General features: G+C 57.3%; 7 protein-coding genes across 25 annotated transcripts in view; 4 read left to right on the top strand and 3 right to left on the bottom strand.

Moving 5' to 3' along the window:
* Positions 1–1,930, top strand: part of KMT2B (lysine methyltransferase 2B) — a 20,384-nt gene extending 18,454 nt beyond the window's left edge. For both annotated transcript variants that reach the window (XM_025854404.2, XM_073885177.1), the window contains 6 exons: positions 42–116; positions 216–393; positions 681–788; positions 904–987; positions 1,108–1,237; positions 1,359–1,930. In XM_025854404.2, the coding sequence (XP_025710189.1) occupies positions 42–116; positions 216–393; positions 681–788; positions 904–987; positions 1,108–1,237; positions 1,359–1,634 (851 nt within the window). In that variant the 3' untranslated portion in view covers positions 1,635–1,930. The remainder of the gene's footprint in view (positions 1–41; positions 117–215; positions 394–680; positions 789–903; positions 988–1,107; positions 1,238–1,358) is intronic.
* Positions 1,931–2,344: 414 nt separating this feature from the next.
* On the bottom strand, positions 2,345–5,085 carry IGFLR1 (IGF like family receptor 1). 2 transcript variants are annotated; one of them, XM_025854528.2, is made up of 5 exons: positions 5,036–5,085; positions 4,202–4,430; positions 3,515–3,699; positions 2,802–3,192; positions 2,345–2,718 (listed from the first exon to the last, which is right to left on the bottom strand). In XM_025854528.2, the coding sequence occupies exons 2-5, from the start codon at positions 4,359–4,361 to the stop codon at positions 2,393–2,395; spliced, it is 1,062 nt and encodes a 353-aa protein (XP_025710313.1). In that variant the 5' UTR covers positions 4,362–4,430; positions 5,036–5,085; the 3' UTR covers positions 2,345–2,392. The 2 variants fall into 2 exon arrangements, with proteins under 2 accessions (XP_025710313.1, XP_025710312.1); XM_025854527.2 differs by having other exon boundaries at positions 4,202–5,036.
* A 66-nt stretch (positions 5,086–5,151) lies between these two features.
* On the bottom strand, positions 5,152–7,432 carry U2AF1L4 (U2 small nuclear RNA auxiliary factor 1 like 4). 4 transcript variants are annotated; one of them, XM_025854538.2, is made up of 9 exons: positions 7,296–7,432; positions 7,062–7,149; positions 6,610–6,676; positions 6,480–6,529; positions 6,306–6,404; positions 5,995–6,128; positions 5,782–5,877; positions 5,523–5,672; positions 5,152–5,427 (listed from the first exon to the last, which is right to left on the bottom strand). In XM_025854538.2, exons 1-9 carry the CDS (start codon positions 7,397–7,399, stop codon positions 5,343–5,345), a joined length of 873 nt encoding a protein of 290 aa, XP_025710323.2. In that variant the 5' UTR covers positions 7,400–7,432; the 3' UTR covers positions 5,152–5,342. The 4 variants fall into 4 exon arrangements, with proteins under 4 accessions (XP_025710323.2, XP_025710322.2, XP_025710325.2 ...); XM_025854537.2 differs by having other exon boundaries at positions 5,152–5,672; XM_025854540.2 differs by lacking the exon at positions 5,523–5,672.
* A 54-nt stretch (positions 7,433–7,486) lies between these two features.
* On the top strand, positions 7,487–8,917 carry PSENEN (presenilin enhancer, gamma-secretase subunit). Its single transcript, XM_025854608.2, has 4 exons — positions 7,487–7,644; positions 7,777–7,933; positions 8,362–8,466; positions 8,634–8,917. The coding sequence occupies exons 2-4, from the start codon at positions 7,873–7,875 to the stop codon at positions 8,771–8,773; spliced, it is 306 nt and encodes a 101-aa protein (XP_025710393.1). The 5' UTR covers positions 7,487–7,644; positions 7,777–7,872; the 3' UTR covers positions 8,774–8,917.
* Positions 8,918–9,664: 747 nt separating this feature from the next.
* Positions 9,665–14,868, top strand: LIN37 (lin-37 DREAM MuvB core complex component). 2 transcript variants are annotated; one of them, XM_025854532.2, is made up of 9 exons: positions 9,665–10,211; positions 12,733–12,808; positions 13,000–13,050; positions 13,349–13,378; positions 13,460–13,545; positions 13,631–13,797; positions 14,346–14,486; positions 14,573–14,646; positions 14,732–14,868. In XM_025854532.2, exons 1-9 carry the CDS (start codon positions 9,845–9,847, stop codon positions 14,811–14,813), a joined length of 1,074 nt encoding a protein of 357 aa, XP_025710317.1. In that variant the 5' UTR covers positions 9,665–9,844; the 3' UTR covers positions 14,814–14,868. The 2 variants fall into 2 exon arrangements, with proteins under 2 accessions (XP_025710317.1, XP_073741446.1); XM_073885345.1 differs by lacking the exon at positions 13,000–13,050 and having other exon boundaries at positions 9,669–10,211.
* A 56-nt stretch (positions 14,869–14,924) lies between these two features.
* On the bottom strand, positions 14,925–18,379 carry HSPB6 (heat shock protein family B (small) member 6). Its single transcript, XM_073885367.1, has 3 exons — positions 17,231–18,379; positions 16,141–16,263; positions 14,925–16,030 (listed from the first exon to the last, which is right to left on the bottom strand). Exons 1-3 carry the CDS (start codon positions 17,411–17,413, stop codon positions 15,860–15,862), a joined length of 477 nt encoding a protein of 158 aa, XP_073741468.1. The 5' UTR covers positions 17,414–18,379; the 3' UTR covers positions 14,925–15,859.
* Positions 18,379–26,858, top strand: PROSER3 (proline and serine rich 3). Of its 13 annotated transcripts, XM_073885213.1 has the most exons (12): positions 18,557–18,657; positions 18,900–18,960; positions 19,663–19,796; positions 20,105–20,307; positions 21,178–21,305; positions 21,409–21,518; positions 22,192–22,274; positions 22,371–22,510; positions 25,153–25,328; positions 25,446–26,394; positions 26,483–26,564; positions 26,673–26,858. In XM_073885213.1, the coding sequence occupies exons 4-12, from the start codon at positions 20,252–20,254 to the stop codon at positions 26,812–26,814; spliced, it is 1,866 nt and encodes a 621-aa protein (XP_073741314.1). In that variant the 5' UTR covers positions 18,557–18,657; positions 18,900–18,960; positions 19,663–19,796; positions 20,105–20,251; the 3' UTR covers positions 26,815–26,858. The 13 variants fall into 13 exon arrangements, with proteins under 13 accessions (XP_025710239.1, XP_025710237.1, XP_073741313.1 ...); XM_025854454.2 differs by lacking the exon at positions 18,900–18,960 and having other exon boundaries at positions 18,379–18,657; positions 19,700–19,796; XM_025854452.2 differs by having other exon boundaries at positions 18,516–18,960; positions 19,700–19,796; positions 22,401–22,510.
* The last annotated feature ends 506 nt before the right edge of the window (positions 26,859–27,364 follow it).

Genomic DNA, 27,364 nt, shown 5'->3' with positions numbered 1-27,364 from the left:
CGCCCCCGGTCCTGACCGCTCCGGCCCTGCTCTCTCCTCAGGGGCGTGGAGAACTCTGATTGAGAAGGTGCAAGAGGCCCGAGGGCACGCCCGGCTCCGGCATCTCTCCTTCAGTGGCAAGTGGAGGGGCTGCCGGTGGGCGGAGAGCTGGGAGGCCTCGGAGAGGATGAGAGGGGCCTCCGACGCGACGTGTGTGTCCTCACCTCTGTCCCCAGGAATGAGCGGGGCGAGGCTCCTGGGCATCCACCACGACGCTGTCATCTTCCTGGCAGAGCAGCTGCCCGGGGCCCAGCGCTGCCAGCACTACAAGTTCCGCTACCACCAGCAGGGAGAGGGCCAGGAGGAGCCGCCCCTGAATCCCCACGGGGCGGCCCGCGCCGAGGTCTATCTCCGGTGAGGCGCCTGGGCAGCCCCGGGGCAGTTCTCGGGCGTGGCGGTTAGGTCTTTAGAGCTTGGGAACTGAGGCCTGGGAGAAGATGCCAGGCCGCCCCAGAAGTAGCCCTGGAGTTCCCGGCACAAGAGGGAGCCCCATCCATTCCCCTTTCACTCCGTCTCCGGGGGTAGCAGTATTTCTCCTTTGCTAGCAGCCCGCCCGGGGCCAGAGGGTAGGTAGGTGGCGTCTCTTGGAAGGAATGACTGTTACCCTCCCTCCTTCCTTCCTCCTTCCCTCCCTGCTGCAGGAAGTGCACCTTTGACATGTTCAACTTCCTGGCCTCCCAGCACCGGGTGCTCCCCGAGGGAGCCACCTGTGACGAGGAAGAGGATGAGGTGCAGCTCAGGTCAACCAGGTATGGAGGGCAGGCCGGGGTGCTGGGGCTGTTCTGGAAGGGTCCTCAAGAGGGTGACCAGGGGCAAGAGAGGTCATTCCTGGGTACCGGCCTGTGACACTGCTGACCCCACCAGACGTGCCACCAGCCTGGAGCTGCCCATGGCCATGCGCTTTCGCCACCTCAAGAAGACATCCAAAGAGGCTGTGGGTGTCTACAGGTTAGTGGGGTCGGGGGGGGAGGATGCCCCTTGGGTGGATGGACAGGTGCCCCGGTGCGGGGCTGCCTTGGTTCTGTCCCCCTGCCCCCTGAGCTCCCCCTGGCCCATCCTCCCCTGCAGATCTGCCATCCACGGACGGGGCCTGTTCTGTAAGCGAAACATCGATGCCGGCGAGATGGTCATCGAGTATTCCGGCATCGTCATTCGCTCCGTGCTCACCGACAAGCGGGAGAAGTTCTACGATGGGAAGGTGGGCTCCACGGGGCCATGGGGATGAGGTGGGCGAAGCGGCGGGGGGAGGAGGCGGGGGGGGGGGGGGGGCTGGGCCGTGGGAATGGAGCACCTGACCGGCCCCGTCGTGGTCCCCGTAGGGTATCGGGTGCTACATGTTCCGTATGGATGACTTTGACGTGGTGGACGCCACGATGCACGGCAACGCCGCGCGCTTCATCAACCACTCGTGTGAGCCCAACTGCTTCTCTCGGGTCATCCACGTGGAGGGTCAGAAGCACATCGTCATCTTCGCCCTGCGCCGCATCCTGCGAGGCGAGGAGCTCACCTATGACTACAAGTTCCCCATCGAGGATGCCAGCAACAAGCTGCCCTGCAACTGCGGCGCCAAGCGCTGCCGTCGCTTCCTGAACTAAGGCCGCGGCTGCCCGACCCCGCCGCCGTCGTGCCCCGAGTCTGGGGGCTCCCGAGTCCCTCCCAGAGCATCTCACCCCCACCCTCCTGTTGAGGGTGGTTGTGGGCCTACAGGTGGCAGAGGCCCTGCCTCCACCCCTCCAGCCCACCCAGCAATCGCCCCCTTCTTGCCCTGGGGGCCCAGGATGTAGATACTGTACAAAGGTTTCTAAATCCCTTCTTTTCTATGCACTTTTTTATTTAAGAGGGTGGGTTCCCAGGTGGGAACCCCCCATAATAAAGTCTGTCAATGTTTGGAGAGGTGGTCTTCCGGTTTGTATGGTGCTGGGGGCAGGTAGGAGCTCCCGTTTCTCCACACCGGTCCCGAGCCGAGGGAAGCCTGGCAGCCTGAGCAGGGGGCGGGAGGCCATCACTCAGACTTACAGGTAAATCGTGGGGGTCTCTTACAGCGTCAGAGCAACGTGTGCTCTCCGGATTCCCACTCAGAACCCGGCGGGGTCCCTGCGGATGAGAGCCCTTCCAGGGGTAGCAGGGCCCTTTCCCGGAGAGGACCTTGGTTGCCCGGAGGCACCGGAGGCCAGCTCTCAGTGGCGCCTCAGGCCGTATCTGGTCTCGTGTACGTGCTGGAAGGAGAGGATTCCTGTTGGGTCTCGGCCCAATGAGGACTGTATTTCAAAAGCACGCCTTAATGAGGCCCGGAGACGGCAGGCGCTTATTTCACGGGAAACTTTATTGAGAACGAGGCTGGGCAAGGCCCGGATCAGCCGAGTTTGGACAGCACCTGCAGCGCGTCTGCCCGCCCCAGCTGGGCCAGGTGTGTGCCGAGCTGGCCCAGAGAAGCAGAGGGCTCCCTCGCCACCACCATCTCAACCAAGGCCCGCAGCGGCGAGCACCTGGGCCGCAGTGAGTAGGCGAAGGTGGACCAGGCGGCAGGCAGCCCGTACCTCGCTGCCAGGTGTCTCGTGGTGCCACAGGCCGTCCCCCCACCCGGCCCAGGCTCGGGATCCAGCAGCACCACGAGCTCCTCCAGCACCTCCAGCTCCTCCAGCAGGCGAGACAGGGGCTGCGAGGCCAGCTTCGGCAGTTCTGGGAGAGCCGTGGAGGGGTGATGGAGAGGAAGGGCAATCTCCCAGGCCACCCTCTCCCTCCCTGGCCTGTCCCCGACTAACCTCTGCCCACGAGTGGAACCAGAGCCGCCTCCTTCGGTGGGGCCCCTGCCTCGGATGCCTCCTGGGAGCCTGAAGAGGACGAGTGTGCGGGGAAGAGGGTATGGATGTTGGTGTTGCCACAAACCACGCCAGGACATGGGTGGAGGACAACTTTCGCCCGGCGGTGGCACCGCTGGGCGAGCAGGAGGATCACTGCTGAGGTCACCAGCAGACCCAGCACCATGAGAACCAGCACGACCGGCAGGGCAAAATCCGGCAAGGCCTGCTGAGCGACCTTGCGCTCCAATGTCCACGAAAGACTGGAGATCGCCGATGGGCCGGGCTCCTGGGAGCTAAGGACCACTGGTCTCCCAGACTTCAGGGGGCAGGGCTCCTTCGGAGGGACCGACCTCTGCAAATAGGTTGGAAGAAAGCGGGAGGTATGCCCCACTCCCGGCCCCTCAGCCTGAACCTCCATCCTTCTATCCCTCCGTGGGACCAAATCCCCGCCCGATCCAGCTATCCCCCCACGCTCCCCCGCCCCCCTCCCACACACTTTAACCCAGGTGGGTCCCCAGATCCTATTATGCCCCCACCCCATCCTCTTCAGTGGGGCTACACCCCCCCTCCCTTGATCCAGACCCCGCCCATCCAACCCAAACCACGCCCTCCACCCCCGCTCCGCCTCCCGCAAGCCGCACCCCAGCCCAGGCCCTCCGGAGCCCGACCAGCACCTCTCTGCAGCGCCGCTGTGTTCCGCTCCGGCTCCCCGCGGGAGCAGGCGCCGTGGCTCCGCCGCCACAGGGGCTACATAGCTCCGCATTGTCGGGGTTGCACTGTCCAATAGGACACTCTTTGAAGGGGCGGGACACGTGATCGCCAGAGTCATTGAGCCCGCAGTTTTCCGAAAACTCGTAGTCTGGTGGGAAACAGGGTCTCACGTGTGGCCGCCCAGCCCCTCCTCTCCGGCACTAGCGACACCCTTTCCCCTTTGTCCTATCCCAGCAGGCCCCACCCCTTGGACTCCACTAACCCAACCTATCACCGACGTGCCCACCCCCCCCGCACGAGCCCTGCCAGTCTCGAGACCCTCTCCTCACAGGCCCCGCCCCCCCACTACCCCCACCCAGCTCGGGCACCAAGCCCCGCCCACTCCTGATTTAGCCACACACCTCACCCTTTGAACACTGCCGCGACCCCGCCCAACAGGCAATACCCCTTTGCCGTGGCCCTATCGTAACCGGTACTATCCCTTCCATCACAGGCTGAGCCCCACATTGTCTCATCTGCGTTAAGGCCCGCCGCCCCCTCCCCGAAGCAAGCCTCACAGACAATAACCCACAGACTTCCTCCCTTCCCTGGCTCCTTATCACCCCCTGGCTCCGTCCGAACATACGCATACCCCCGTCCGGGCTCCTCACCCGGGCAGGGGGGCGGCCCAAAGCGCTGCAGGCAGCTGCCGCAGCACCGGTTATCAGGGTTCCAGTACTCGAGGCGCCCGCAGTGCTGGGAGGCCCCCCGAGGCGCCGCCGGGGCCAGGAGCAGCGCGGCAGTCAGGAGGAGGCACCGGGGCCCCCCCATCCGGGCGAGGTCTGCAGCCTCGAGGGGGGCCGTGACCGCAGGACTTCCGACCGCAGCGCTTCTGTCACACTTTCCAGGAAACCCGGGCAGAAGAAGGAAGCAGTGATGTGGGGGCATGGGATCCCCAGACCCCTTTGGAAGATGGGAGTCTACCCCTAGCCCCTAGTCCAGCTCCTGGCCCATTATGAGAAGGGCCAGCAAGGCCTCAAGATGGCTAGAATGAGGAGTCCGGAACCACAACGATGGGACTCATATCCCACCTCTGCCATCTTCCTTACGTCTTTTCTCAACCCTAAAATGGGATGACAGTACCTGTCTCAAAGGTCTATTGTGAAGAATTAACATCATTGCTTGAAGTAAAGCACTTAGAATAGCACCTGGCATATGGTAAGCTTAAGGAGTAGGTTATTTCCAACTCCCACGGCAGGGCAGCTGACATGGAGGACCCAGCCCTCACCTTCTGGAGACTCCCACTCAATTCCCAGTAACCCTTAGCTCCCTAAACCCAATCTCCTCCCGGCTGGGAATCCTCCAACCTGCCACAACCAGGCGCCTCCCCCTTGAGAAGCCGGAGACAGCCGTGCTGAGGTTCCCGGCACAGAGGCGTCCCCACCCCAACCAGTCCCACTGAGGGGTTTCTAGAGCCCTGGGCCCTGAACCTGCTGCTTTCCCACCTGTTGTTGGACGTTCTTCAGCAGAAGCTGTGGCCAGAGCCCAGCCCGCTTCCCCTTTTCGTCAGGTGTGGGGGTGGAAGGAAACTCCTGCCCACAGCTAGGCTCAAGCTAACAGGTTCTAAACCCTCAATACAGAACTTTATTAGGGGAGGGGTGGTGAGAGAAGGTCCCTGTGTTGAACAGATTTACATCATGGAGCCCCGGAGCCTAGGGAAGATGGCACTGGGGGGTTAAGGGAGCTTTCAGGAGGGGTCCTGGCCAGGAACATTTATGCCTGTCAAGGGTGGAGATCAAGGGAGCCAGGGTCTCAGAAGCGGCCATGCCGGTGGTCTGGGGAACGTCGTCGGTTTCTTTCTCGGGGACGGTGGCCGGTATGGGACCTCGGGGGCGACCTGGGGACAGGAGTAGAGAGATGAGGGTTAGAGCTGGAAGGAGTACGGCACCATTCCCCGGGTCTGCCTCTCTGCTCTGGGATGGGGCAGGTAACCAGAGTTCCTGCGTGGTATCAGGACAGGTTCTCAGGGACTGATCTCCGGACTGGAGATCCAGACTGGTCTTGGGTTTGGGGCTTTGGAGTCCCAGCTGGTTTGGGGGTTGAGACTCAGGCGCTGGTCTTTGGACGGTGCTCAGAGCTAGTCTTTGGATACAAAAGAGAGACGCTGTTATTGGGGCACAGGATCAGGTCCACCTCGGAGTATAAGGGCCCTTAGGGTATGAGGTATCTTGACAGGCTGGTCCTGAGGTACCTGCGCCTGGGTCCCCGCCCATACAGCTGACGTCGGAGGTTCCGGGAGATGGGCCGCAGGTGCATGAAGTTGCAGAAGCCCCCGCGGGTACATTCCCTGGGTAGAGGATGGATGGATGGATGGATGGATGGACGAGGCTGTTGGCAATGACAGCACCCCAACACACAGGAGTCTGGGACTCCAGGTGCCCATCCCACCCCCATACTACCATACCCCATCTCATACTGCCGGCAGCATGACTCCCGGAAGTCGGTGACAGGAGAGAGCTCAGCATGCACGGCCTGCCCGTTGAACCAGCGGTTATTGAGTTCAGCCACTGCCCGCTCTGCATCCTCTTCCCGCCGAAACTGAGGGCAAAGTCGATCAGGGTCAGCAATCACACTCGGAAGTCTTTAGGGGATTAGTCAGCAGCTCTGGGGCCGGGATGGATTTAGTGATGGACCTCAAGCTGTGAGGCTTCAGTGGTGGCCATCAGGCACTGAAATGCCTCCACCTCTAGGCTCTCATGTGGGGACAGGAGGCACCTTGACATAGACATTGCCCACGAGGTGATCCCCCAGGTTGTCGCACACATTCATCTCTTCAATCTCCCCGTACTTCTCCTGCAGCTCCGTGAACACCTCCTGCGGAAGACCGGGAGAAACTCAGCTGAGCTCCTGTTCCACAGGAAACTCAGCCCATCCCTTGCCAACCCTCACCTCGAAGAAGTTATCATAGTGTTCTTGCACCTCCACGTCGCTCACGTGACCTGGGGAGGGGCAGGGTGAAATCAGCGGGCGGCCTGTTGGGGGCTGTCCGCCCTGCCCCCAAGACCGGTCCCTCACTCACAGTGCGATCCGTCTGCGGTTTGGGCGGTGTTCTGTGGATTCCGGTACAGGTTGAGAAGCACTATGGTCTGAACAGAATTTAAAGGGGGCGGGGCCTGAGCGCATGCAAAGGGGTGAGGTGAGGCATGAAGGCTGGGGGTGACACTTGGCAACAGAGAAGAAGCCTAAGCATCTTGAGTGCATCAAGCGATGCTTGCCCCTAAGGAAACCAGAAGAGACACCTAGCACTCGGGGACAGCCCAGCGGTGTAATTCGTACGTACGGGGGTAGTGGCCAAGTTCCTGGGAGAAAGGCCTGAAGGAAAGGGGAGGAACCTGCAGAGGCCCGACACGAAAAAAGCCGGTGGTGGGGTGGGGCTTAGAAATCCGGAAAAGGCGGGACCTCGTGGTGATGGCCAACAGAAGGGGAATGGCCGGAAGGCGTTAACCCTCAAGGCTCCGTGCCGGGTCTCACCTGGCTGAAAGTCGGTTTGTTGTGAAGCCGGGAGCACCGGTCCCCGTGCCGGCAGGCCCCGATCTTAAAGTAAAAAGAGCAGTTAACCCTGGAAGAGGTGCAAAGACAGAGGTGAACCGAGGGCCGGGAAGGCCGGACACCCCAGAAACACCGCCCAACGCCTCCCAGCCACCAGGGAACCAAATGTCCCGGTCCCGGCCCCCGCAAGGGGCCACTCCCTGCGCCCGTTCTCACTTGTCCTTTTCAGTCCCGAATATCGAAGCTAAATATTCAGCCATTTTTACCCGAACCCTCCAACTCTCTCTGCTCTTTACGTCATTTCCGTTGCTTAAGAGCATTGGGAAGTGTAGTTCGTCGCTGCCTCCCGACACAGCACGCGCTCAGAAACTGCCTACTGCGCTTGCGGGTTAGAGGCCTGCGCCCTCCCCGCAAAATCACCACCTGGCGTTCCCTGAAGGCGCATGCGTGCAGCGTTGCCTCATCCAAAAAGACTACAAACTCCAGAGATACTTGCCGAATCTCGCGCAAACGTCCGACGTTGAAAGTGGCTAAGGCTTCCAAGCGGAGGAAGTGGACTGCACTGGTGAGTTGGGGGCCGTTCGCGCCCCCGAATAAACATGAAGGGCGTTCGACCCAGTCAGCTTGCTGGTGGGGACCGGGGTACCCTTCTTTCAGCAAACCCGCCCTTCAGTTTATCTCCGTTTTGTCGCTATAGGGGCGTGGTTGTTCGCGATCCCTGCATCTGTCACTTGGGGTCAAGGCTTGGCTCCTGCCCTGCAGACCCGCGGGACGACTCGGCCTCAGCGCAACTATGAACTTGGAGCGGGTGTCTAACGAGGAGAAGTTGAATCTGTGCCGGAAGTACTACCTGGGTAAGGGCCGGTTCCTAGGATCCCAGGAGAAGAGAGGGGACCGGACTAGAGCGCCTGAGGGAAGAGAGCCTGGGGGCCTGGATTCTTGAGTCTTAAGGGATAAAGCGACTGGGGTTGCGGACTCCTGGGTCTGAGGGAAGGGCCTGGGACCTGAGGAAAGAGGAGGCTGGAGCCTCAGCTTCTGGGTCCCAAGAGACGGGATAGTTGGGCCGGACTCTGGGTCCTGAGAAAGAGATGAACGAGGAGTCAGATTTTAGGGCCCTGGGGCGGGGCAGGATTTCTAAGTCTCTGATAGCAGAGATCTCCATTTGAACTTGGAGATGGGGGAGGGCCTTCCGTCCTCTAGGTGGGAGTTGGGGGCAGGGGGAGGGGAGGGAGAGGAGGATCCTCACTGCCTTACGCTCCAGTTTGGTTTTTTTTCCTCTTAGGTGGGTTTGCTTTCCTGCCTTTCCTCTGGTTGGTCAACATCTTCTGGTTCTTCCGAGAGGCCTTCCTTGTCCCAGCATACACGGAGCAGAGCCAAATCAAAGGCTGTGAGTCCAGCGCACGGATGAAGGGAGGCCATCAGGTGTTGGCAGGGAATGATGGAGGTTCCAAAATCATGGGGTTCTGGAAGAGGAGAGAGGGCCAGCGGGGGGCGGGGCGGGGGGCGGGGGGGCAGGGGGGGGCCGGCCTTACCCATTCCTGTTCCCTTTTACAGATGTCTGGCGCTCAGCTTTGGGCTTCCTCTTCTGGGTGATTGTGCTCACCACCTGGATCACCATCTTCCAGATCTACCGGCCTCGTTGGGGCGCCCTTGGTGACTACCTCTCCTTCACCATACCCCTGGGTACTCCCTGATAGCTTCCTCCACACAGGCCTGGGACCTGCTCATTCGCCCAGGATGGGCTTCTCTACTCTAAGCTCATTCTCAAACCCCTAAGACTTGTTCCCATTTCCTATGTTCTTTGCTGACATCCCCCAATAAAGGACTCTAATTCTCTATATTGACTTCCTGGATCTTTTGGAGGTTGAAGCATAAAATGATTATTACCATTCAGAAATATGTATTGAATGCCCACTTTGTGCCAGGCTTAGTGCTTCACCCATCATGTGCAATCCTTCATTCTCTGCACCCTCTGAAATAGCAACTTTCCTGCTCAGGAACCCCGTTTTCCAGATGCAGAACTAAGAAAGGAATAACGCTTGCATTACTAGGGGCTTTTATCCTGTGCTGGTGGTGTGTGAATTTGAAAACTGTACTTTCCCCCTTGGTCTCGGTATTCTCATCAGAAATGTGGATATCAGTGCTACCTCCTAGAATTTATCTGAGCCAAAACATGCGGTAAATGGAAGTTTCCCATTTTCTGAAGATGTTGTCCGCAGCAACAGATATAGCCAAGAGCTTTATCGGAGAAGTCTTCCTTGACCATCTTATTTAAAATTCCAATCCCTGCCTTGGTAGTCCCGATGTGCCTTCAGCTTGTATCCTTTCTCATCACATTTCATTTAAAACGCTCCACTTGTTTCTTGTAACCTTACATCCTCCAAAATATACGCTCTATTACGTTTTGTTCAGTGCAGTGTCCCCAGTGCCTAGAAGAGTGCCTGGCCCACTAATAAATACTTGCTAAATAAAAGGTTGTGCCTGAAGAGAGGTTAACAGGTAGCTGGCACCTAGCGAGTGCTCAGTGAGACTGAACCCGGCCTAACTCCAGACTTCTCCTCCTCAGGAACAAGAAGGACTCCCACGGTTAAATAAACGGGTCAACAGCTAAACTGGTGTTGCTCAAAGGTTCTAACACTACAAGTTCCAAGAAGCCTCGCGAAGCCCTGATCCTCCATCACCCACCGTGCCTCGCGCGGCGCAGGCGCCGTTACTCTGGCTGCGTCTTGGGAGCTGGAACTACACCTCCCAGGAAGCGCTCCGGGATGTTGTTGGTTTGTTTCCGGAAACGGGGCCTCAGAAAGGTGGGACTTAGACCTGGGAGCCGATGGCGGCAGCTGTCAATTGGTCAGGGACGAGATCGACGGTCGCACCGACAAATGGAAATAAGAAATTGCCAAAGGGGCCCGCCCACAGAAGGGAAACTAGTGGAGGTGGCGGCTGCGGTGGCGGTCGCCGCCGGACACTTCCTCAGCGCGGAGGACTGGGCGCACACAAAGCTTACCTTGACCTCTTCCCGTCTGCCTTCAGCTTTGATTTGTGACCCTGGGCTCTTCTGGGCTCCTCTGACCCAGTTAGCCACACTTCAGACCCAAACCATGTTCCCGGTGAAGGTGAAAGTGGAGAAATCAGGTGAGGACCCCGAGGTAGGGGGCTTTTAGGGGAGCACTGACCGAGCGGGGTATGGGAGTCCCGAAAGACAGGATTATCGCGATAAGACGGACCACGCGACTTCTTCCTGCCGCCCACCTGACTACCGCTATGTCAGGCATGGAACGATTCCTGCCCTCCTCATACCTTCCCGGTTTGTGCTCAAGGTGGCGTTGAGATTGAATGGTGGTGGCTCAGACCGTGTGGTGCGGTAAGACACCGGGATCGGAGCCGTGTGACTCTGAAAGGGACTCTTCTTGGCTCTGCCTCAGTTGCCCTGTTTCCAGCAATGGTCATCTCCAGCAAAGGTGCTTGGCGCCTGAAGTACAGGGAAGCTTTTAATCCTGGCAGTCACTGTACCCCAACAATCCTAGGAAGTAGGAGAAGTGTGGTGGATGGGGAAACCGAGGCTGAGAGAGAGGAAGTCATTTTCAGTTGGGCCCGAGTTGATGGGAAACCAGGACTGGCATATCGTGGTGGGAGAGGCACGGAATCCAGACCAAAAAAAAAAAAAGCAAAATGATGTGTAGGGTGTTAGATGGTATAAGTGGTAATAAAACAAAACGGGAGAAGGTGAGATCTGACAGGATGAGGGAGAGAGCTATGGGGATAGGTGAGAGAACAGCAAATCAGACCAAGGAAATAGGTCTGAAGAGGCCCTGAGGTGGAAGACTCATCTGGCCTGTGCAAGGACGGGCGGGGAGGCCAGTGTGGCTGGAGCAGAGCGAGTGAGGTGGGGAGCATGAGGGAATGACGGCAGAGAGCGAGAGGGAGGACAGATCTTGTGGGCGCAAGTTAGGACTTCGGCTTTTACTCTGAGGGAAATGGGGGGCCAAGGGAGGGTTTGAAGCTGAGGAGCGAGTTAATAAAAATGCCCCCCCCCAAATGCCAAAAGAATCGTGGGTGGAAGAGTAAAGGCTTGGCCACAAATGGTGGTTGGGGGGCAGGGGTAGGCAGGGTCATGGAGGCCTGTGAACACCGGGCCGAAGAGCTCAGTCCCGGGGCTCTGCAGAATCGTGGAGTGTTCTAAGCAGGAGAGGATCAGGGTTGGTTTGGTTTTCCAAAGAGTCCTCCGGCCACCTTGTGGAGGTTAGGTCAGAAGAGGAAATTGAGGCTGGGAGCCCAGGAGAAGGAAGGGAGAGGACCAGGGTAGGGAGGGGATACGTGGAGAGACACTCAGGAGGCCAAATGGACGGGCCACGGGGTTGGTAAAGCTGGGTGGGGGAGGATGAGAGGTGTCTATTACGAGACCCAGGGAGGGACTAGGGGACACCGGGGCTACCCCCGAGATGGGGGCCCAGGAAAAGGGGTAAAATTTAGAGAGGCACTAAGCCTAGTGTGGGACCCAGTAGATGGTAGGGGCCTAGGGGATGCTCAGGGAAAGGTATCTAGGAGACCATGGGATCCCAAGGTCTAAGGTTCAGAAGAGAAGCAGGGGCTAGGGAAAGAGATGTGGGTGTGATCTATACCTTGGCTCCTGCCCAGGGCTCTTGGCTAGAATCTCAGCTGCCCCTAGCCCTTCACCCCTACCCTGTCTCTCCTCAGTGATGTTGGGAATCCCTGTGTCTCCCCATCCCAGGGCTGGCAAAGCATGTCCCCAAGTGTCCTTCCAGGCTTTGAGCATTGGGCCAGAGTGATGCTAGGTACTGGTTGGAGGAAGAGAGCAAACACCTCACAAGAGCAAGAGGAGAATATTTATAACATCATCACCTCCTTAAGTTCTATGATGAGGGGAAGTAAACCCATAGGCTGACAGAGCCGGGAATGCAGGAAGGGGGGCCCAGATGTCATTTCCTGCCCAAAATGGATATTTTAGGTGCAGTCTCCAAATTATTAAATGTTGTCCTTTCAGATTTAGTTCAGATTTTAAATAACACCACTGCCTCAGCCAAACAGAGCACATCTGGGGGCTAGATTCTGCACCCAGTTTGAGTCTCTGCCTTATAACTTCAGCTGTGGAGCCAGATGGCCTGTGTGCAGATCTCAGCCCTGCAATTTCCTCGCTGTGTGACTTTGAGCAAGTAGCCCAACTTCTCTGTGCCTCAGTTTCATCATACATAAGATGGGGATAGTCATAGCTACCTGCCAGAGTTATTGTGAAAATGTAACGGGGTTAATGGGGGTGACGTGCTTGGAACAATTCTTGGCACATAAAAGTACTCTGTATAACGTACTTATATTATTACTGTTGTTGCTAAGAGAGTCATACACACCATAGGTTTATCTAAACCTCACAACAGTCCTTGCAGATAGGTATCATTGGGAGACCTATTTTCAAGATGAGGAAATAGGCTCAGTGAGGTAAGGTGACTTGCCTTTGGTCACACGTGAGCATGTGGGACAACCCTGGGGCCCAGCGCTCTTGCTCATCACATCAGTTGTCTTTGCCCACTGCACCCTCCTGGCTGAAGGCTTGGATACGCATGCCTCTCCCCCCGCCCAGTTGTCTGCCCACCTGCCTTGGGCCTGGGAACTGACTCCTGCTCGGTATCTTCTTCCCCAGAGTTGGAGATGGCCAAGGCCCGGAACCAACTCGATGCTGTTTTGCAGTGTCTGCTGGAGAAGAGTCACATGGACAGGTTGGAACCTGGCCAGGCACGGGTCATAGGGGGTTAGGGGTCCTGGCAAGTTGGACCCTCTTGGTCCTGGGGGGATCTGGGTAAGACCCCAGAGGCTGGCTTAGGGAGCAAGGGGCCCCATGGAAAAGCCACTCAGTGCCTTCCCACTCAGCCCTGGAAACCCCAAGCCCACAGTTCTCTTCTGCTACCAGGGAGCGTCTGGAGGAGGAAGCTGGGAAAACCCCCTCAGACACCCACAACAAGTAAGTTTTGTGGATGGGATCTGTATCTGAGGGTTTGTGCTGGACAACTTCGTGCCTCGTCCAAGCTTCCTCCACCATAGTCCTAACCACCCTGCATGTACAGAGACCCTGTGGCAGCAGAAGCTTAGGTCCCCTCATGGTTGCCACCTACAGCCCTGGAGGCGTGAGCGGGACACAGGGTCTAAGGGGTTGGTGGGGTCCATGCGAACATCTCAGTATCCCCAGGGCGCCCTTTGGGCGGTTTTGAGTGGGCATTTTTTCGAGGGTCAGCCTGCTGACACCTTGTCTCTCCCCACAGGGATTGTTCCATTGCAGCCACTGGCAAACGGTAAGGTGGCAGGGGCCCCAGCTGACTGACGGGAGGTCGCCAGCCCCCGCCCTGGTCCTGATGTTCTCCTGCCCCACACAGGCCATCCGCCCGCTTCCCCCACCAGCGGAGGAAGAAGAGGAGGGAGATGGATGACGGGCTGGCTGAGGGAGGGCCACAGCGATCCAGTGAGTAGGCAGTGGCTCTAGAGGGCAGGCCGGGTCGGGGAGCTGTGTGAGGATGGTCACACACTTTCCCCTCCCGTTACCCTAGACACGTATGTGATCAAGCTGTTTGACCGGAGTGTGGACTTGGCTCAGTTCAGTGAGAACACACCGCTCTACCCAATCTGCCGAGCCTGGATGCGCAACAGCCCCTCAGTGCGCGAGCGTGAACGCTCACCCAGCTCACCACTGCCCCCGCTGCCTGAGGATGAGGAGGTTGGATGTGTGGTGGGCCCCCTCTCAACAGCCAGTGGGTAGATGGTGAAAGATGTCCTCTCCCAAAGCTAGTGGGAGAGATGGGCACAGGTCTCTGTGATTTCTGGATCCGGTGAGGCACACAGATGCTAACCCTTTGGCCGAGGGTATGGCTGGAACTCCCTGAAGCAGACAGACATGACTGCCTGGCCGGAGAGGGACAAGGGACAGGGCTCCCTTGGGCAGGTAGATGTGACCTCCAAGATTAGAGGTTTCCAAAAGCTGGGGGGCTTGACAGGGGTCCTTACTGCAAACAGGTGTAGCCACCTGGCTTAGGGGAGCAGGTGGGGGTTACTGGGCTGGCTAGGAGTGATTGGGGGTCCCTGGGCTGGACAGAATACAGGCAGGGATCCCTGGGGCCGACATTTCTTTGACATGGCTCTTAAGACAGGTCCCCGGTGAGACCCTCGTGTCTGCTGTCACTGGGAAAGGCAGGAGGGGTGAAGTGTGTACTGCTGGCCCTCTTCTCTAACTCTCTTGGGCCTGGTGTGGGGCCCTTGTGTCCCCAGACTTCAGAGGTCACCAATAGCAAGAGTCGTGACGTGTACAAGCTGCCTCCACCCACAGCCCCTGGGCCACCTGGAGATGCTTGCAGATCCCGAATTCCATCCCCCCTGCAGCCTGAGATCCAGGGTACCCCTGATGATGAGGTGGGTATGCAGGCTGGCCCAGGGCCATGGGGCATATGGTACGGGGCTTGGGCATGGCCAACCCCTCCTGGCCTTTATCCACGCAGCCCTCCGAGCCTGAGCCCTCACCATCCACGCTCATCTACCGCAACATGCAGCGCTGGAAACGCATCCGCCAGAGGTGAGCGTCCCTGAACCTGCTTGTACCCCTATGGCTTCTTCCCCAGCTGCTGAGTCCTCCCTCTGCTTCTCTACCCCCAACACAGGTGGAAGGAGGCATCTCATCGGAACCAGCTTCGGTACTCAGAAAGCATGAAGATCCTACGGGAGATGTATGAGCGACAGTGATGTTCCCCTGCCCACCACATCCCCCCAATAAACATTCCCCTCCTTCCCACCTCCACACTGGCCTCTGCTTGCTCCAGCCCATATTTCCCGGCGCAGACATAAAGCAGTTGGCACAGCTCTAGACATTTATTGGGGGGAACGGATAAGGGGATGGGGTGGCAGGAAATTCAAGGAGGGAGAAGGATTGTGGGGCACCAAAGCAAAAGTGGCTGCTTGGTTGGATCTTGGAGAATGAGGGGAGGTGTGTGAAAGGTGGATTACTTGGGATATGTGGTTGGAGATTAGGGGATTATGGCAAAATGATGGGGTTCTGGTTAGAGCTGGGGATGGGGCTTAGGATATCTGTGCAGAGTCTGGGGTGATGGGGTGGGTATCTGTGCAGTCTGAGGTTGAGGGTCCTGCTAGGCCTGGAATAGGTGTCCAAGGGTGGGGGGGTCAGAAAAAGGGTTTAAAAGTCTCGGATGGGGGCGCTGGCTGGGGTTTCAAGTCACAAGATGGGTGGGGGGAGTAGATTGTCCAGTTGGGAGTGAGGGGAAGGATCCAGAATCTTGAGGACCAGGCCTTGGATGGTCTGGGATATTTGAGGGGTGAAGAGGGATTCTGCTTAACTGGCCTAGTTAAGCAGGCCAGTCAATTGGCAGGGCTGTCCACACCATAATGTAGTGTTGGAGAGGGAAAGGGATTAAAATGGGACGTGGAGATATTTTAACAGATGAGTCAGAAGGAAGCAGAGGAGGGAGTTTTGAGTGGGTTTATATGCCAAGAAAGTGGGGTCAGTGGGGCCGGGAGACTGTCGGCTGAAGGGTTGTCCGTGTAGGGCCTGGAAGCTAGGGAGCTGTCAGGAGTCTGAAAGCTGGAGGGAGTGTGAGAACGGGAGTGTCAGTGGAATGGTCTAGTTACTAGGGAAGAGTCTACGTGGGAAGGGTCAGGGTAGGATCCCAGACTGGGTGGGTGGTTTGGGTGTGCTCGGGACATCTGGCTGGGTGGAGTCAGGTCGGCTTTAAAAGAGGGGGCCTGAGGCGGCTCCCGGGGTTCAGGCATGACGCCTACTTGGCAGCAGCCTGCGGCTGCGGCAGTGGGGCCTGTGGCGTTGTGGGTGCAGCCTGGATGGACAGGACGCCCTCTGGGGACAGCGCGGACGTCACGGCCGCAGGGTCCACGCCAGGCGGCAAGCGGTAGCGGCGGTGGAACTCGCGCGCGATGTATCCATGCTCATCCTGGAGAGAGAGAGACTTGAGTGGCCCCTCCCTTTTCCTATGGACGCCCCGCCCGTCCGGCCTGCGGATCCACCTACGCGTTCTGGCACCACCCCTACCAGCGGGCTCACCGGGCGCTCCTCGTGGCGCGCATGCACCTCCACGTGGTCGCCAACCACCTTGACGGCGATTTCCTCCGGGGAGAAGTGCTTCACGTCCAGCAGCACCGAGAAATGCCCGGGTTCCGTTGGGACCTAAGCACAGCCCGATCGTCATCGGCGGGGCGAGGCTCCTCCCCCCGTCGGTACCGGGGCTGTCCCTGTCGCAGGCCTCCGGAACTGGACAATCCATTCCTTTACTATTTGTAGCCCCAGAGGATCTCTTCACCCAGAATAACTGGGATCACCCCTCCCCCTGTGATCACTGAGATTCTCTCATCCAGAGTGATGAGGCCCCCTTCCCCTGCAAGATCAGGGCCTCAGCTCTCACAGGGTAAGGCCTGCCCCCTCCCCCAGTGTCAGAGTGCCCTTTGGACACTGAATCCCCAGGCCCCCATCCCTCAGAACCCCTGTTGCACTTACTGCACACCGCCCCCCCACCAGACATTGCCAAGATGCCTCTTCCCCCAGCTTCCAGAGTCGTCTTTTTACCCTCCCACTGGAGTCACGGGGCCGCTTGCGCCCTCAACAGTTACCAGTACTCTCCCCCCACTTCTCAGAGTGGCCAGGCTCCCCTTTGTCAAGTCACAGGACCCTTCCTCCCTTCTGTCTCTCCAGGAGGCAGAGGGTCACCACATGCATACAGTCTCCAAACTCTTCCCCGAGAATGACAAAACATTCCCTCCCCTCAGGAGTCCCTGGGAACCCCCATGCCCTTCAGAATAACTGAGCGCCCCCCTTTCCCCAGATTTCCTGGGTCACCAGCCTCCTTCAGAGTCACCTACGCTCCCCTCAGAGTGACGGCCCCACCCTATCCGTGACTCAGCCATTCCAGCCCCTCAGACCTGAGACCCTCCTCAGATGGGCAGGGACCTCCCACCCGCTTCAGTAATCCGGCCTGTGAGATTCCATACTCAGGGAACTCTGGAAGCCCCTCTGAGTGGCCGGACTCTCCACCCTGCTCAAAGTCGGGGGACATTCCTCACCCCGCCCCCCCCCCGGGATGACCGGGGCTCCAAGCCTTGCAAATGGTCGAGTTACCGCCCTCCCCCAGGCCTGGCACCTGGGCGGTAGGCAGCGCCACGCTGGGTGCGCGCAGGTAGTAGGGGGCCAGTGAGGCGGGGCAGAGCGCAGCCAGCTCGGCCTCCAGCAGCCCCTCGCCGAAGCGCTGGTCGAAGAGGCGCCCGGGCAACGGGGCCGAGGCGCGGCGCAGCCAAGACGGCTGCACAGGCACGGGGATCTCCATCCTGCTTCGCCGCCGCCGCCGCCGCCCCTAGGCTCCGCAGTGCCCCTGCGTTGCGCCGCAGCCGCTCTTATAGTACGCCTTGTGTCCGCCCCTCGGCGGGGCGCCCGGGGACATTGGGACCCGAGCCAGCCCCGGCCATTAATAGAGTCTTATTTAGAAAGCCCAACAATGACTTGGCCATTTATTAAGCGCCTGCTGGATGCCAGAGAGGTGATCCCCCGATTTCCCAAAGGGGAAACTAAGGCTGAGGAGGTGGAGCCTTGCCGAGTGGGTAGGACTGCGCGGCATTTGGGACCCAGGGCCCGAAAACCCCTGCGCAGAGTTCGCAGTCCCTTTAATCCACCCCCGCCCCGCAGGCAGCTCTGGGGATGACGCAGATGGCGGTCTTAGGAGCAGATTCTTGGGTACAGGGAATGTGGTAGCCGGCCAGGCTGTCAGGAGGACACAGAACAGACCCTACTCCCATCTCAGCAGGGCCTGGGCCCAGCCCCCCGGCAAGCCGGGCCTAATTCTAGGCCTCTGACTCAGCCTCGGGTGCGCAGGGTAGCGGGGTCTGCCAGGTGAGCAGCGGCCAGAGGGCGCGGGCACGAACAGTCCAGGCTGGCCCCCGAGGGGCCGCGCGACGGGCCCGAAATAGCTCATTTTGATCCCACCACCTCGGCTAGGAGCCCAGGCCTGGCAGTTAGCGGAACCAGCTGCTCCTGCAGCAAGACGGAAGTGGTTAATGACTCCGCGGGACTGGTTGGCTGGCCCGACTGATGGAGGGGCGGCGGTTAGAGACGGGACAGATTCCCCGATTGCCCTGCAACGCGAAAAACGGTGGTTACATTGGAGTCGGGACAAGACTTCCGCAGCAAAAAGGGGGAGTGGCTCTAAGACACGGCAGGAAAGCGAGAGTACTTTATGACCCCTCCTAACCGCGAGCTCACCCTCAGATCCTTTCCATTGGTCCACAGGCTTGCCAATTACTGCTGCACGCTACGGTTCTCCAATCAAACATGCTCTCTCAGTCAAGCCGAAGTTACAGCCAGTTGTGCGACATCTTCCTTTGGCCACTTTCCAATTACTTTTATTTTCCTCTTCATCATTGGTCCCCTTGGAGGCCGCTCTCTTCCCGCGCGGGCACTCCGGGAGAGGGGCGGGCCTGACAAGGCATTGCTAAGCGACAAAAATGCGCGCGGGGTCAGCCCGGTGAGGGAGCGGAGCTGGCGGAAGCGCCCAGGTAGCTGCGGGATGGACCGCAGGTGAGACCGATCCTTCTCCCGGGGACCGCAGGAGGCCTGGGGAGGACTTAGGGTGAGATTAACACAGCGTCGGGTCAGGTTTGCTAGGGTCCGGAGTCTCTTTTTCAACCGCACTGGAACTACAACTCCCAAGATGCTCCACATCCTTTGGCAGCTCCAGCCCAGGACTTCACCATCGGGGTCCCGTAGCGTCTTACGTTCCGCTTTCCAAGTGGCTCCAAGGGCTTTTCTTTTTCCTCTAGGGGTGTCCAGTGTCATCTTGGGAGTTCAATTTCTGAATTTTAAAACTGCCCCCAGATTCCGGTGGGTGTGGGTTTTGACCTTTCTAGCTTAGGCGGAGCCCAGTTACTGATGGGGATTGTAGTCCATTTACCATTTCCTCCTTCGTGTCCCCAGGGCTTATGGGAATTGTAGAGAAACAGGGTTTAGCCCTGGTTCTTAACCCGAGCTCCACTTCAAAATCACCTGGGACGGTGCGAAAGAGATACAGATAACCAGCCACCTTCCAGATATTATGATTTCTGGGCGCCTGGGTGGCTCAGATGGTTGAGCGTTTGCCTTCGGCTCGGGGTCATGATCCCGGGATCCTGGGATCGAGTCCCGCATCGGGCTCCCTGCTCCTTGGGAGCCTGCTTCTCCCTCTCTCTCTCCCTCTGTCTCTCATGAATAAATAAAATATTTTAAAAAAATGAAACCTAGGTTCTTAAAAAAAAAACATATTATGATCTCTTTTGGCTTGGAGTGAGGACCACATACCTGTATTTTTAAAAGGCTCTTAGATTGGATTCAGGGTTAAGAACCACCAGTTGGCAGTTCCTTGGTTTTCTGAGACTGCCCCCAAGAGCTGGTGGGAATCGAGCCTCTAGTACCATTATCTTGAATGTGCAGCGCTGCTTCATGGGAATTATAGTTCATCTCTTCCTGCAATCTATGGGAATTGTCATCTGGTTCTGCCCTCCTCTTCCCAACCCCAAAACCTGACTCCACCCCACAACCCCCGAACAGGGGGGCTCTGCCTGCCAACCTCACTCTCCCCTTGCAGTCTGCCAATTTTCTCCATCCAAGACAGCCCCTTTGAGGATACTCCCCTGGATCAAAGCCACTACTGGCCATCCCAAAGCCAGACCTGGCACCCCAAGGTGAGGACACTCCATAGAGAGTGGTGTGTGTGAGCCCAGCGGTGAGGGCGTAACAACTAGAGGGAAGGAGGATATGTGATGGGGGGGGGGGGTGAGGGTTAAGAGACAGTCCTTCCTCACGGCTCTGCCCCCACCCAGTCCTCTGTCACCTGGATCACCTATCGTAGCCCCCAATCACTCTTGAGTTGTTACCATTGTGGGATATGTTTCCTCCCCTCTTGCCTAAGACACACGTCACGTGTGCCTTCATTCCCCTACAGGGATGACCCCTCAACCCTCACTTTCTTCTCCCTACCTCCCTATCTTAGACCCTGAGCCCATCCAGGTCCCGGGGGTCCAGGCCCCCAGAAGCTCCCAAGGCTCTGACCACAGGTCCCAACTCCTCTGAACTGTTTGAAGAGTCCTGGCCGTCTAGCTCAGGAACCCCTTCCCCACCCAGCACCACTGAAGGACAGATGGGAGCCTCCCAACCACCCACCCTGGTTGACAGCAGGGAGTCTGTGGTGGCCAAGTAAGTAGCAGCAGCCCTGGAGGGGAAGAAGGGTTTGGATCAAGAGGTGGCAGGCATCCCATAATAATCACCATAGCCAGAGTTGTTTGTGCAGCACTTTTAGGACCACACTTTATATGTGCTATTAAGAGCTCTGGAGCTAGGCTGCCTGGGTTCAAATCCCAGCTCTGTCACTTACCCTCTGTATGAGCTGGGCCTCAGTTTCTTCATCTGTAATTTGGGGATATTAACAGCTCATATCCCCTAGGGCTGTTTTAAGCTTTCAATGAGTTACTGTCTATAAAGCATCTATAACAAGTGCTATCACATAGTGAGCCCTTGAATTTGTAGGATCCAAGTTCAGCTGCTCTAACAAACAGTCCCAAATTAATTGTGGCTCGAGCAAGATAGCATTTATTTCTCCCTCACCCAAACAGTCCAGGCAGAAGCAACCAGGGCTGATATGGCAGCCCCCGGCTGAGGTGTCAGGGGCACAGTTTGCTTCTGTCTTGTTGCCTCCCATCGCTAGGCTGTTGTCCTTTCCTTTATGGACCAACCATAGAGGAAATGTGGCTCCCAACCACATCCACTTGCCAGAATCACGTCTCATCTCATAACCCTGCTGATCAAGAACCTAGTTACATAGCCATTAAACTCTTGGGACCCCTGATAAATATATCTGTAGAAGAGTGGCTATGTGCCCAGTATTATATAGTCTTATATAATATTGCATTACTCTGTAAGAAGGAGCAGATGTTGAGGGACAAGTACTAGGTATTGCCAAAGTACTTGATAAACATCACTGTTGTGATTGTTATTATCTGTTGTTATTATTATTATTATTATTTGGCTCTCCTCATTCACTCACCTCCCATTCTCTGATGCTCACAGGTACATAAACCGGTTCCGCCAGGCTCAGCCCACAAGCCGAGAGGAACGCCAGCCTGCAGGCCCAACCCCAGCTGACTTTTGGTGGCTACGGCCTGGATCTCCAGACACCCCCAGTCAACTTGCAGCAGGTACCGGCTTCAGTCCTATCCACTGCTGGCCTAAAACCTTTCCTGATCAATGCCCCCAGCAGAGATTCCTCACGGCCCCCCAAAATCAACTGGGGCTTCTCAGCAGGAGTCAGTGAACCAGAAGGAAGACCCAGCACAGCAGTCCCAACTCTTGCAAAGGTGGCCAGCGCATCTCAGGCTAAGGCTGTGACTCCCCTTAAGGAAATGAAGCAGGTGACATCCTCATCTACTTTCTTCCCTATGTACCTGAACTGACAACACCAGCCCTAGGATAGAATTAGAGTCAATCCCCAATTCAAGGAAGCTTAAACAAAAAAGGAGGATTTGTTGGCTAACGCAGTCAAGAAATCCAAATGTATATGCTTTCAGGAATGGCTGGATCCAGGTGTTTGAACACTATTAGGAGGAACTCAACTCTCTTGACTCTCTGTTCCTCTTTCTTGGGCTCAATCTCGGGCAGGCTTTCCCCTTGAAGTAGTGAAGATAGCCCCAGTGATTCTAGGCTTCTAACTTACATAGTCACTTCAGTGGGAAGAGGAGGATTCTCCAGTAGTCCCATCCAAAGCCCCAGCGCTTACTCTCATTCATTCATCTTTGAGCCAATGACTGTGGAACCAGAGGACAGATTGTTGTGATTAGCCAGGCCTGGTCAGGAAGGTGGGGTCAACCCTTCTCCCACAATAATGACTACAAGGAGGGGTGTACAACCCCCGAGGAAAACTGGGTCCCCCTTCCCTGAGGAGGAGGAGCGGATTCCTTAGAATGGCTTACCAGCATGTGAGGATACCAGGTGGAAGGCAGACCTGTACTCCAGGCCCTCTGTCCAAAGCCCTTTCCCAGCACCCTTTAAGATGGGGGCTAGCCTCTAATCCCTCTTCCCTCGCAGAGCCTCAACACATGGAACTCATCCCTGCTGGACCTGGAGACACTGAGCCTGCAGAGCAGAGCTGCCAGGCTGCTCAAACGCAGGTGCTTTCCCTGCACCCATCCCCACTCCTACAGCTCCACACCCCGCCCACCGCCTCTGAGACCCCCTGTTGCCTCGCTTCTGCTTTCTTCCTACAGCAAGGCCTCCATTTCCTCCTCCTCACTCAGCCCTAGCGATACCAGCAGCTCCTCATTCCCCGTCAGCTCTGATGGGCTCTCTCCCTTCTCCGCGACCTTCATCCCTGACTCCAGCAAGGGCTCTGACCCCAAGGCACACGGTAAGTTCGGAGGCAAGGATGGAGAAGAGACTGGATGTGAATCCCAGCTCTGACATTTACCGGCTGGGTGACCTGGGGCCTCTCTGGGCCTCTCTGTTTCTCCAGCTTTAAAACAGGGGTAAATAAATGAGTTGGGGGATGCAGGGAGCTCTTGCCACAGGTCCTGACGGTACCTATCATTAGTATGACAGGCTCTCTCCGCATCCTGTTTGCAGTTCTGAACACAAATTTCCAAATCAGATGGCTTTTTGCTCATTTGGCCCTGTACCTGATTGGAGAGCAGAATCTGACCTAAAGAATAAGAAGGCTGTTTATCATCTCTATATCTCATTGAGGGTGAATAGATATACTTTCTGCTATGGCTGTGTTACTTTGAACCATACGAAACTTTTGTCTTTGTCAGTAAAAAATGGTTGAATATGGACAGTTTCATATTGTTCAACCAAATACTGTGTTTGAGTCTGGTATACTGAGCAAGCCCCCTGTTGACGCTGGACTTTGCTGAAGCAGGCCGACTATTGAACGCTCAATTCCTGCCACCTGAAGTCTTCAGATTTCAGGGATGGGATTAAGGACCTGGATTACTAGTACTCCATGACCAGGTCCTGGGGCACAGTGGCGCACAGGACAGATGCTGTCCGTGTCTCATGGGGCTTGAGTGAACAGGGGACAGGGAGGCACGGTAAACAGGGAGGTGTCCTGCGTGGTGTATGTGATCCTGGCTGAGCTCTCGCTCGTCTGATTCTTTGCTCCTTTTCGGCTTCACCTCACCTTTTATTCACCTCTCCTTCCTGAGCCTCAGTTTTCTCATCTGAAAAATGGGGATAAGACTAGTACCTACTGCATGAGTTGTCCTTCAGATTAAATTTATTCATTCTTTCATCTAAAAAACACTGAATACTTATTGTGGATGAGGCCCTAGGAGGGGGCTTGAGGATTCTACAGTGAACCAACCATGTGTGGTCCCACCTTCATGGTCCTCACGGTATAGTGAATGTGGGGCAGAAATAGCTACATAACCCCACAAATACATGTGAAATGTAAGCAGAAATGAGGGCCATGCAAGAGAGGATCGTGATGCTGGGAAGTCAGGGAAGGCCTTCTTGGAAGAGGTGCTGTCTAGTGGAGACCTGAACAATGAAGGTGGGGACAAGAGCCCTCTAGCATATATGGAGGACCTGAAGTGGGGGGAGCATGGTGCAGATAACGGACTAGAAAGGGCAGGGTGGGGAGGTGCGTGGGGGGGGAGTGAGTAGTGTGGGGCCAGGTGGAAGAGATTGGCAGGGGTCAGAGTACATTGGGCCATGTAGGCATGGGAGGCATTTGGTCATTAGCTTAGTACTGGGGAGCCACGGGAGGCTTCTGAGCAGGGAGGGATATGATCTTTCTTGGGTTATTAGCAGACTCCCTCTGGCTGCTATGGGCCCCCCCGTGAGAGACGCTGGTAGTTTCTCTTGGGCCAGAGCCTGAGGAACAGAGTAGAGGGAAGTGGCCAGGTTTGGAAGTAGAGTCACAGGATATAGAGAGGAGTGGGGGGAGAGAGAGAGATCCAGGATGACACCCCCGTTCTCTGCGCAGCATCAGATGGTCGGGCTTCAAAGAGACAATGGGAGCCCTACTGATATGACCAATGAAGTTATGCTCTGGGTGATGGGAATGATGTCCACTCGCCCCATTGAACTGAGGACGGCCCGTGGCCCTGCCCTTGGTCACTGCTGTATCCCTAGCACAGGTCTGGACCCTGCACTTCAGTATAATAAATAGTTCATTTGGCATTTATGCCACAGACACTGATGGCACCAGGCCTTGTTCTTGACACTGCGGATATAGTGAGGGTCAGACAGACGAAAACCTCCTTGTGTAGCTGGCATTGTGAAGGGAGAGCGAAGTAAGCAAAGAAGTACCACACTGAATATGTTAGAAGGGAAAAGAGCTAAGGAGAAACCTGGAACAGGAGAGAGGATAGTGGCTGGGGGCTGTTGCAGTTTTAAACAGAGTAGCCAGGGAAGGCCCCACTAAGAAGATGATACTGAGCAAAGATCTGAAGCATGGGAGGGATGGAACCCTGTGCATACAGGAGGGAACAACACAAATGCAAAGACTTTTGCTTTTTACCAGGACAGGGGAGGGTTTCCAATCCTGGCGGGCCCTGATCTGACTCAGGTGTTCCCAGGCTTCCTCTGGCTGCAGGGTGGGGTGGGGTGGGGTGGGGTGGGGTGGGGGTGGGGGGAATGGGACAGATTGGGAGGAAGTAGAGAGACCAGAGAAGAGGTTGCTGTGGGGTTGGCCCCAGGAAAGGGCAGTCAAGAGAGGAAGAAGGGGACAGATTCTGGAGGATCTGTCTTGTTCACTGCTGTAACCACAATGTCCAGAACAGGGCCTGGCATACGGTAAGAACTCACTAAATATTTGCTGATGAATAAAGAACAGAATGATGACAGGTTGAGAAGCCCAAGAGTGCTCTCTCCTCTGACTCTGCCCCTTTTCTCACTTCCTGCTTGGGAGAAGAGGTGGGACATGATCTGGAGAGCCTGTCTGAATACCTTTCTGGTACAGCCGAAGGGTATATGCACAGGCTGTCCTTGGTTTGCTCATCACCCCAGCCTGTAGCCTTACCCTTCCTCCTTCTACTTACCCCACAGTAACACCAGCACCTGCCCCCATCCCTGCTCCAGCCCCGGTCTCCTCCCAGGCACCCCTGCGTCCAGAGGATGATATTCTATACCAGTGGCGGCAGCGGCGGAAGCTTGAACGGGCTCGAGGAGGGCAGGGTGATGGAACCTGGGTACTACCCCGGACTCCTTCCCTCACCACTCTAGTGAGACAGGGGAGGGAGGAGGCTGAGGGGGCTGGAGGGAGGGATGCTAAGGGAAGTTGGAGGAAGGGGGAGCCAGAAGGGGACTGAAGAACCCTCTGTCCTTTCTCTCCCTCTCAGGTCCCTGCCCCCGTTTGTCTACAGGCCCTTCCTGCCCCTGCAGAGACCCTTGGCTCCCTGGGAACCCAGCCTACCTGTGTCCCACATTGGGCCAGTGTGGCCCGACCGGGGCCCCTGGAGGCCTTCTATATGGAGAGGCCTCCTATTCCCCCAGGGTTCTCTCCACACATCTTTTGGGGCCCCAGCCCCCATGGGTTCTTCTGGGCCCCGCAGTCTGGTCCCTGGCTATCTCTCGGGGCCATTCCTCCCACGCCCTCTACCCCTGCGCCGCCGGCTGCCACCTCGGCACCCGCAGCCTCCACCCTCCCGCCCCCAGCCGCCCCCCAGGACCCGCCCACTCCTGTTCCAAGCTGCCGGGCGCAGCCCGAGAAGCAGGACCCCAAGCCTCGGAGTAGGGGAGCCCCGCGCCCGGAGTCCTCTGGGACAGTCGTGGCAGCTGACGAGGGTCCTGGCCCGCAGCTCAGAGGCGCCCTGGGCCAAGTAGTATCCGCTCGGCTCTTCCCGGACAGCCTGGAGGACACGCCCCCTCACCTTGAGGGCCCACCTCTGCCCGAGGCTGGATCTCTGAAAGTCAAGGCCACACACCCCCAAACCAAGATTGCGCCATCTCGCTCAGAGGTCACTCCCCCTCTATCTGGATCACGATTTCCCAAAGCACAGACTCCGCCAAATCGGTCTAAAGCCGAGTCTCGGAAAGCTCAGGCCACGCTCCCCCTAGCGGTGTGGGAGCCTCGGAAAGACAAAGACACTCCCTTGGCTGAAGCTGGGTATCAGCTGCCCAAGGTCCCGCCCCCTCCAGCTGAGGAGGCGTCCCCTGGCCCCGAGGCCCCGCCCCCTCCCTCCAAGGCGGGGCCTCTCGAGGAGGTGGCTACGCCCCGCACCGCTGCTGAGCACGCCCCCTCAGAAGATCTGCTCTGCCAGGCTGCCCGACTTCTGGAGGCGGCAGAAGGTGAGCTGATGTGCGTGGCTGCCCCGATCTGGATGGCAGTCCAGCACCTTACGAGTCGACCTCCTGGCGCTCGCGCTTTTCCCCCTAGACTCTGACGGCAGCGAGTTCCAGGACGACCCGGTACTTCAGTTGCTAAGAGTTCAGAGGGCCGAGCTGAGACGGCAGAAAAGGTGACCATCACCGGGATCTACAACACCCCGTTCCCAGGGCCATCCACCCTCCCAGACCCCAATCCTGAGCGCATAACCTCAGCCTCTACTACCCTGGCTTTTTTGCAGGGAAGTGGACGCCCAACTATCCCTCTTACTGGAGCACACTGAAGACTCAGGGACTTGGTCTCCTCCAACCAGGTCGCCCCCCAGGTCCCCAGGAAGGCGGCCGCAGAGGGGAGGAGCTTCTCTTGAGAACAGACGGCGCTGAGTTGTACAAGTTATATTTTTCCCAATAAAATTTTTTTCACGTTACTGATCGTCTCTGAGAAAGTTGTTCTGGAAAGGCTAAGGGTCGTGCTAACTCAGAGAAATAGCTCCCTCCCTCCTCTACCCACCCCCTGCCCCCCACCCCCACTCTAACTCCTGACAGTTTGGCACAAAATCTCTTCCGGTTTCCCCTCCGAGGAATCCTCTCTGAGGTCAGGACAGGGGTGTGGTTCCAGGCCAGATTTGAGGCAAGACTGGGACTCACCTTAGCTGACTCTCAGCTCAGAAGTGGATCCTCCTGTCTCAGGGGAGACCAAAGGGCTGTGTTCTGGGCATGAAGCTAATGGGGTCATCAGAGTGCTGGGCAATGGTCAGTCCGCAGTCCACAGCCTGCTTGAGCCAGCAGCAGCATATAGTGTGCTCATCCCTCCGTCCTTGAAACACTTCCTTCCCCTGCTTCCAGTGTCACACCTTGTCATTGCCCCAACCTGTCACTTGAGCATGTCCCAGGTCCCTGGCCTTAACTGTCTATATTCATTCCCAGGTGCTCT

This window comes from Callorhinus ursinus, unplaced genomic scaffold (assembly GCF_003265705.2).
Source record: "Callorhinus ursinus isolate GAN/ISIS: 27379988/994484 unplaced genomic scaffold, GSC_fseal_2.0 scaffold61, whole genome shotgun sequence".
Classification (NCBI taxonomy): Eukaryota; Metazoa; Chordata; class Mammalia; order Carnivora; family Otariidae; genus Callorhinus; species Callorhinus ursinus.
The sequence above is the reverse complement of the archived record's forward strand: the minus strand, read 5'-3'. Positions and strand labels throughout refer to the sequence as shown.

Excerpts from the sequence above, each read along its gene's own strand:
- IGFLR1 (XM_025854527.2), bottom strand. The coding sequence starts at position 4,478 with ATGCCCCCACATCACTGCTTCCTTCTTCTGCCCGGGTTTCCTGGAAAG. Across the intron at positions 3,700-4,201 it reads TGGGCCGCCCCCCTGCCCGG|ACTACGAGTTTTCGGAAAAC; the intron begins GTGAGGAGCCCG and ends GTTTCCCACCAG. Across the intron at positions 3,193-3,514 it reads CACAGCGGCGCTGCAGAGAG|AGGTCGGTCCCTCCGAAGGA; the intron begins GTGCTGGTCGGG and ends ACCTATTTGCAG.
- U2AF1L4 (XM_025854537.2), bottom strand. The coding sequence starts at position 7,399 with ATGCTCTTAAGCAACGGAAATGACGTAAAGAGCAGAGAGAGTTGGAGG. Across the intron at positions 6,677-7,061 it reads ACAAACCGACTTTCAGCCAG|ACCATAGTGCTTCTCAACCT; the intron begins GTGAGACCCGGC and ends AATTCTGTTCAG. Across the intron at positions 6,129-6,305 it reads TGGGCAATGTCTATGTCAAG|TTTCGGCGGGAAGAGGATGC; the intron begins GTGCCTCCTGTC and ends CTTTGCCCTCAG.
- PSENEN (XM_025854608.2), top strand. The coding sequence starts at position 7,873 with ATGAACTTGGAGCGGGTGTCTAACGAGGAGAAGTTGAATCTGTGCCGG. Across the intron at positions 7,934-8,361 it reads GTGCCGGAAGTACTACCTGG|GTGGGTTTGCTTTCCTGCCT; the intron begins GTAAGGGCCGGT and ends TTTTCCTCTTAG. Across the intron at positions 8,467-8,633 it reads GCAGAGCCAAATCAAAGGCT|ATGTCTGGCGCTCAGCTTTG; the intron begins GTGAGTCCAGCG and ends TCCCTTTTACAG.
- LIN37 (XM_025854532.2), top strand. The coding sequence starts at position 9,845 with ATGTTGTTGGTTTGTTTCCGGAAACGGGGCCTCAGAAAGGTGGGACTT. Across the intron at positions 12,809-12,999 it reads GAGAAGAGTCACATGGACAG|GGAGCGTCTGGAGGAGGAAG; the intron begins GTTGGAACCTGG and ends TTCTGCTACCAG. Across the intron at positions 13,379-13,459 it reads ATTGCAGCCACTGGCAAACG|GCCATCCGCCCGCTTCCCCC; the intron begins GTAAGGTGGCAG and ends TGCCCCACACAG.
- HSPB6 (XM_073885367.1), bottom strand. The coding sequence starts at position 17,413 with ATGGAGATCCCCGTGCCTGTGCAGCCGTCTTGGCTGCGCCGCGCCTCG. Across the intron at positions 16,264-17,230 it reads TGGCGCTGCCTACCGCCCAG|GTCCCAACGGAACCCGGGCA; the intron begins GTGCCAGGCCTG and ends GGCTGTGCTTAG. Across the intron at positions 16,031-16,140 it reads CGCGCCACGAGGAGCGCCCG|GATGAGCATGGATACATCGC; the intron begins GTGAGCCCGCTG and ends CTCTCTCTCCAG.
- PROSER3 (XM_025854450.2), top strand. The coding sequence starts at position 18,791 with ATGCTCCACATCCTTTGGCAGCTCCAGCCCAGGACTTCACCATCGGGG. Across the intron at positions 21,306-21,408 it reads CCCCAGTCAACTTGCAGCAG|CAGGAGTCAGTGAACCAGAA; the intron begins GTACCGGCTTCA and ends GGGGCTTCTCAG. Across the intron at positions 21,519-22,191 it reads CCCTTAAGGAAATGAAGCAG|AGCCTCAACACATGGAACTC; the intron begins GTGACATCCTCA and ends CTTCCCTCGCAG.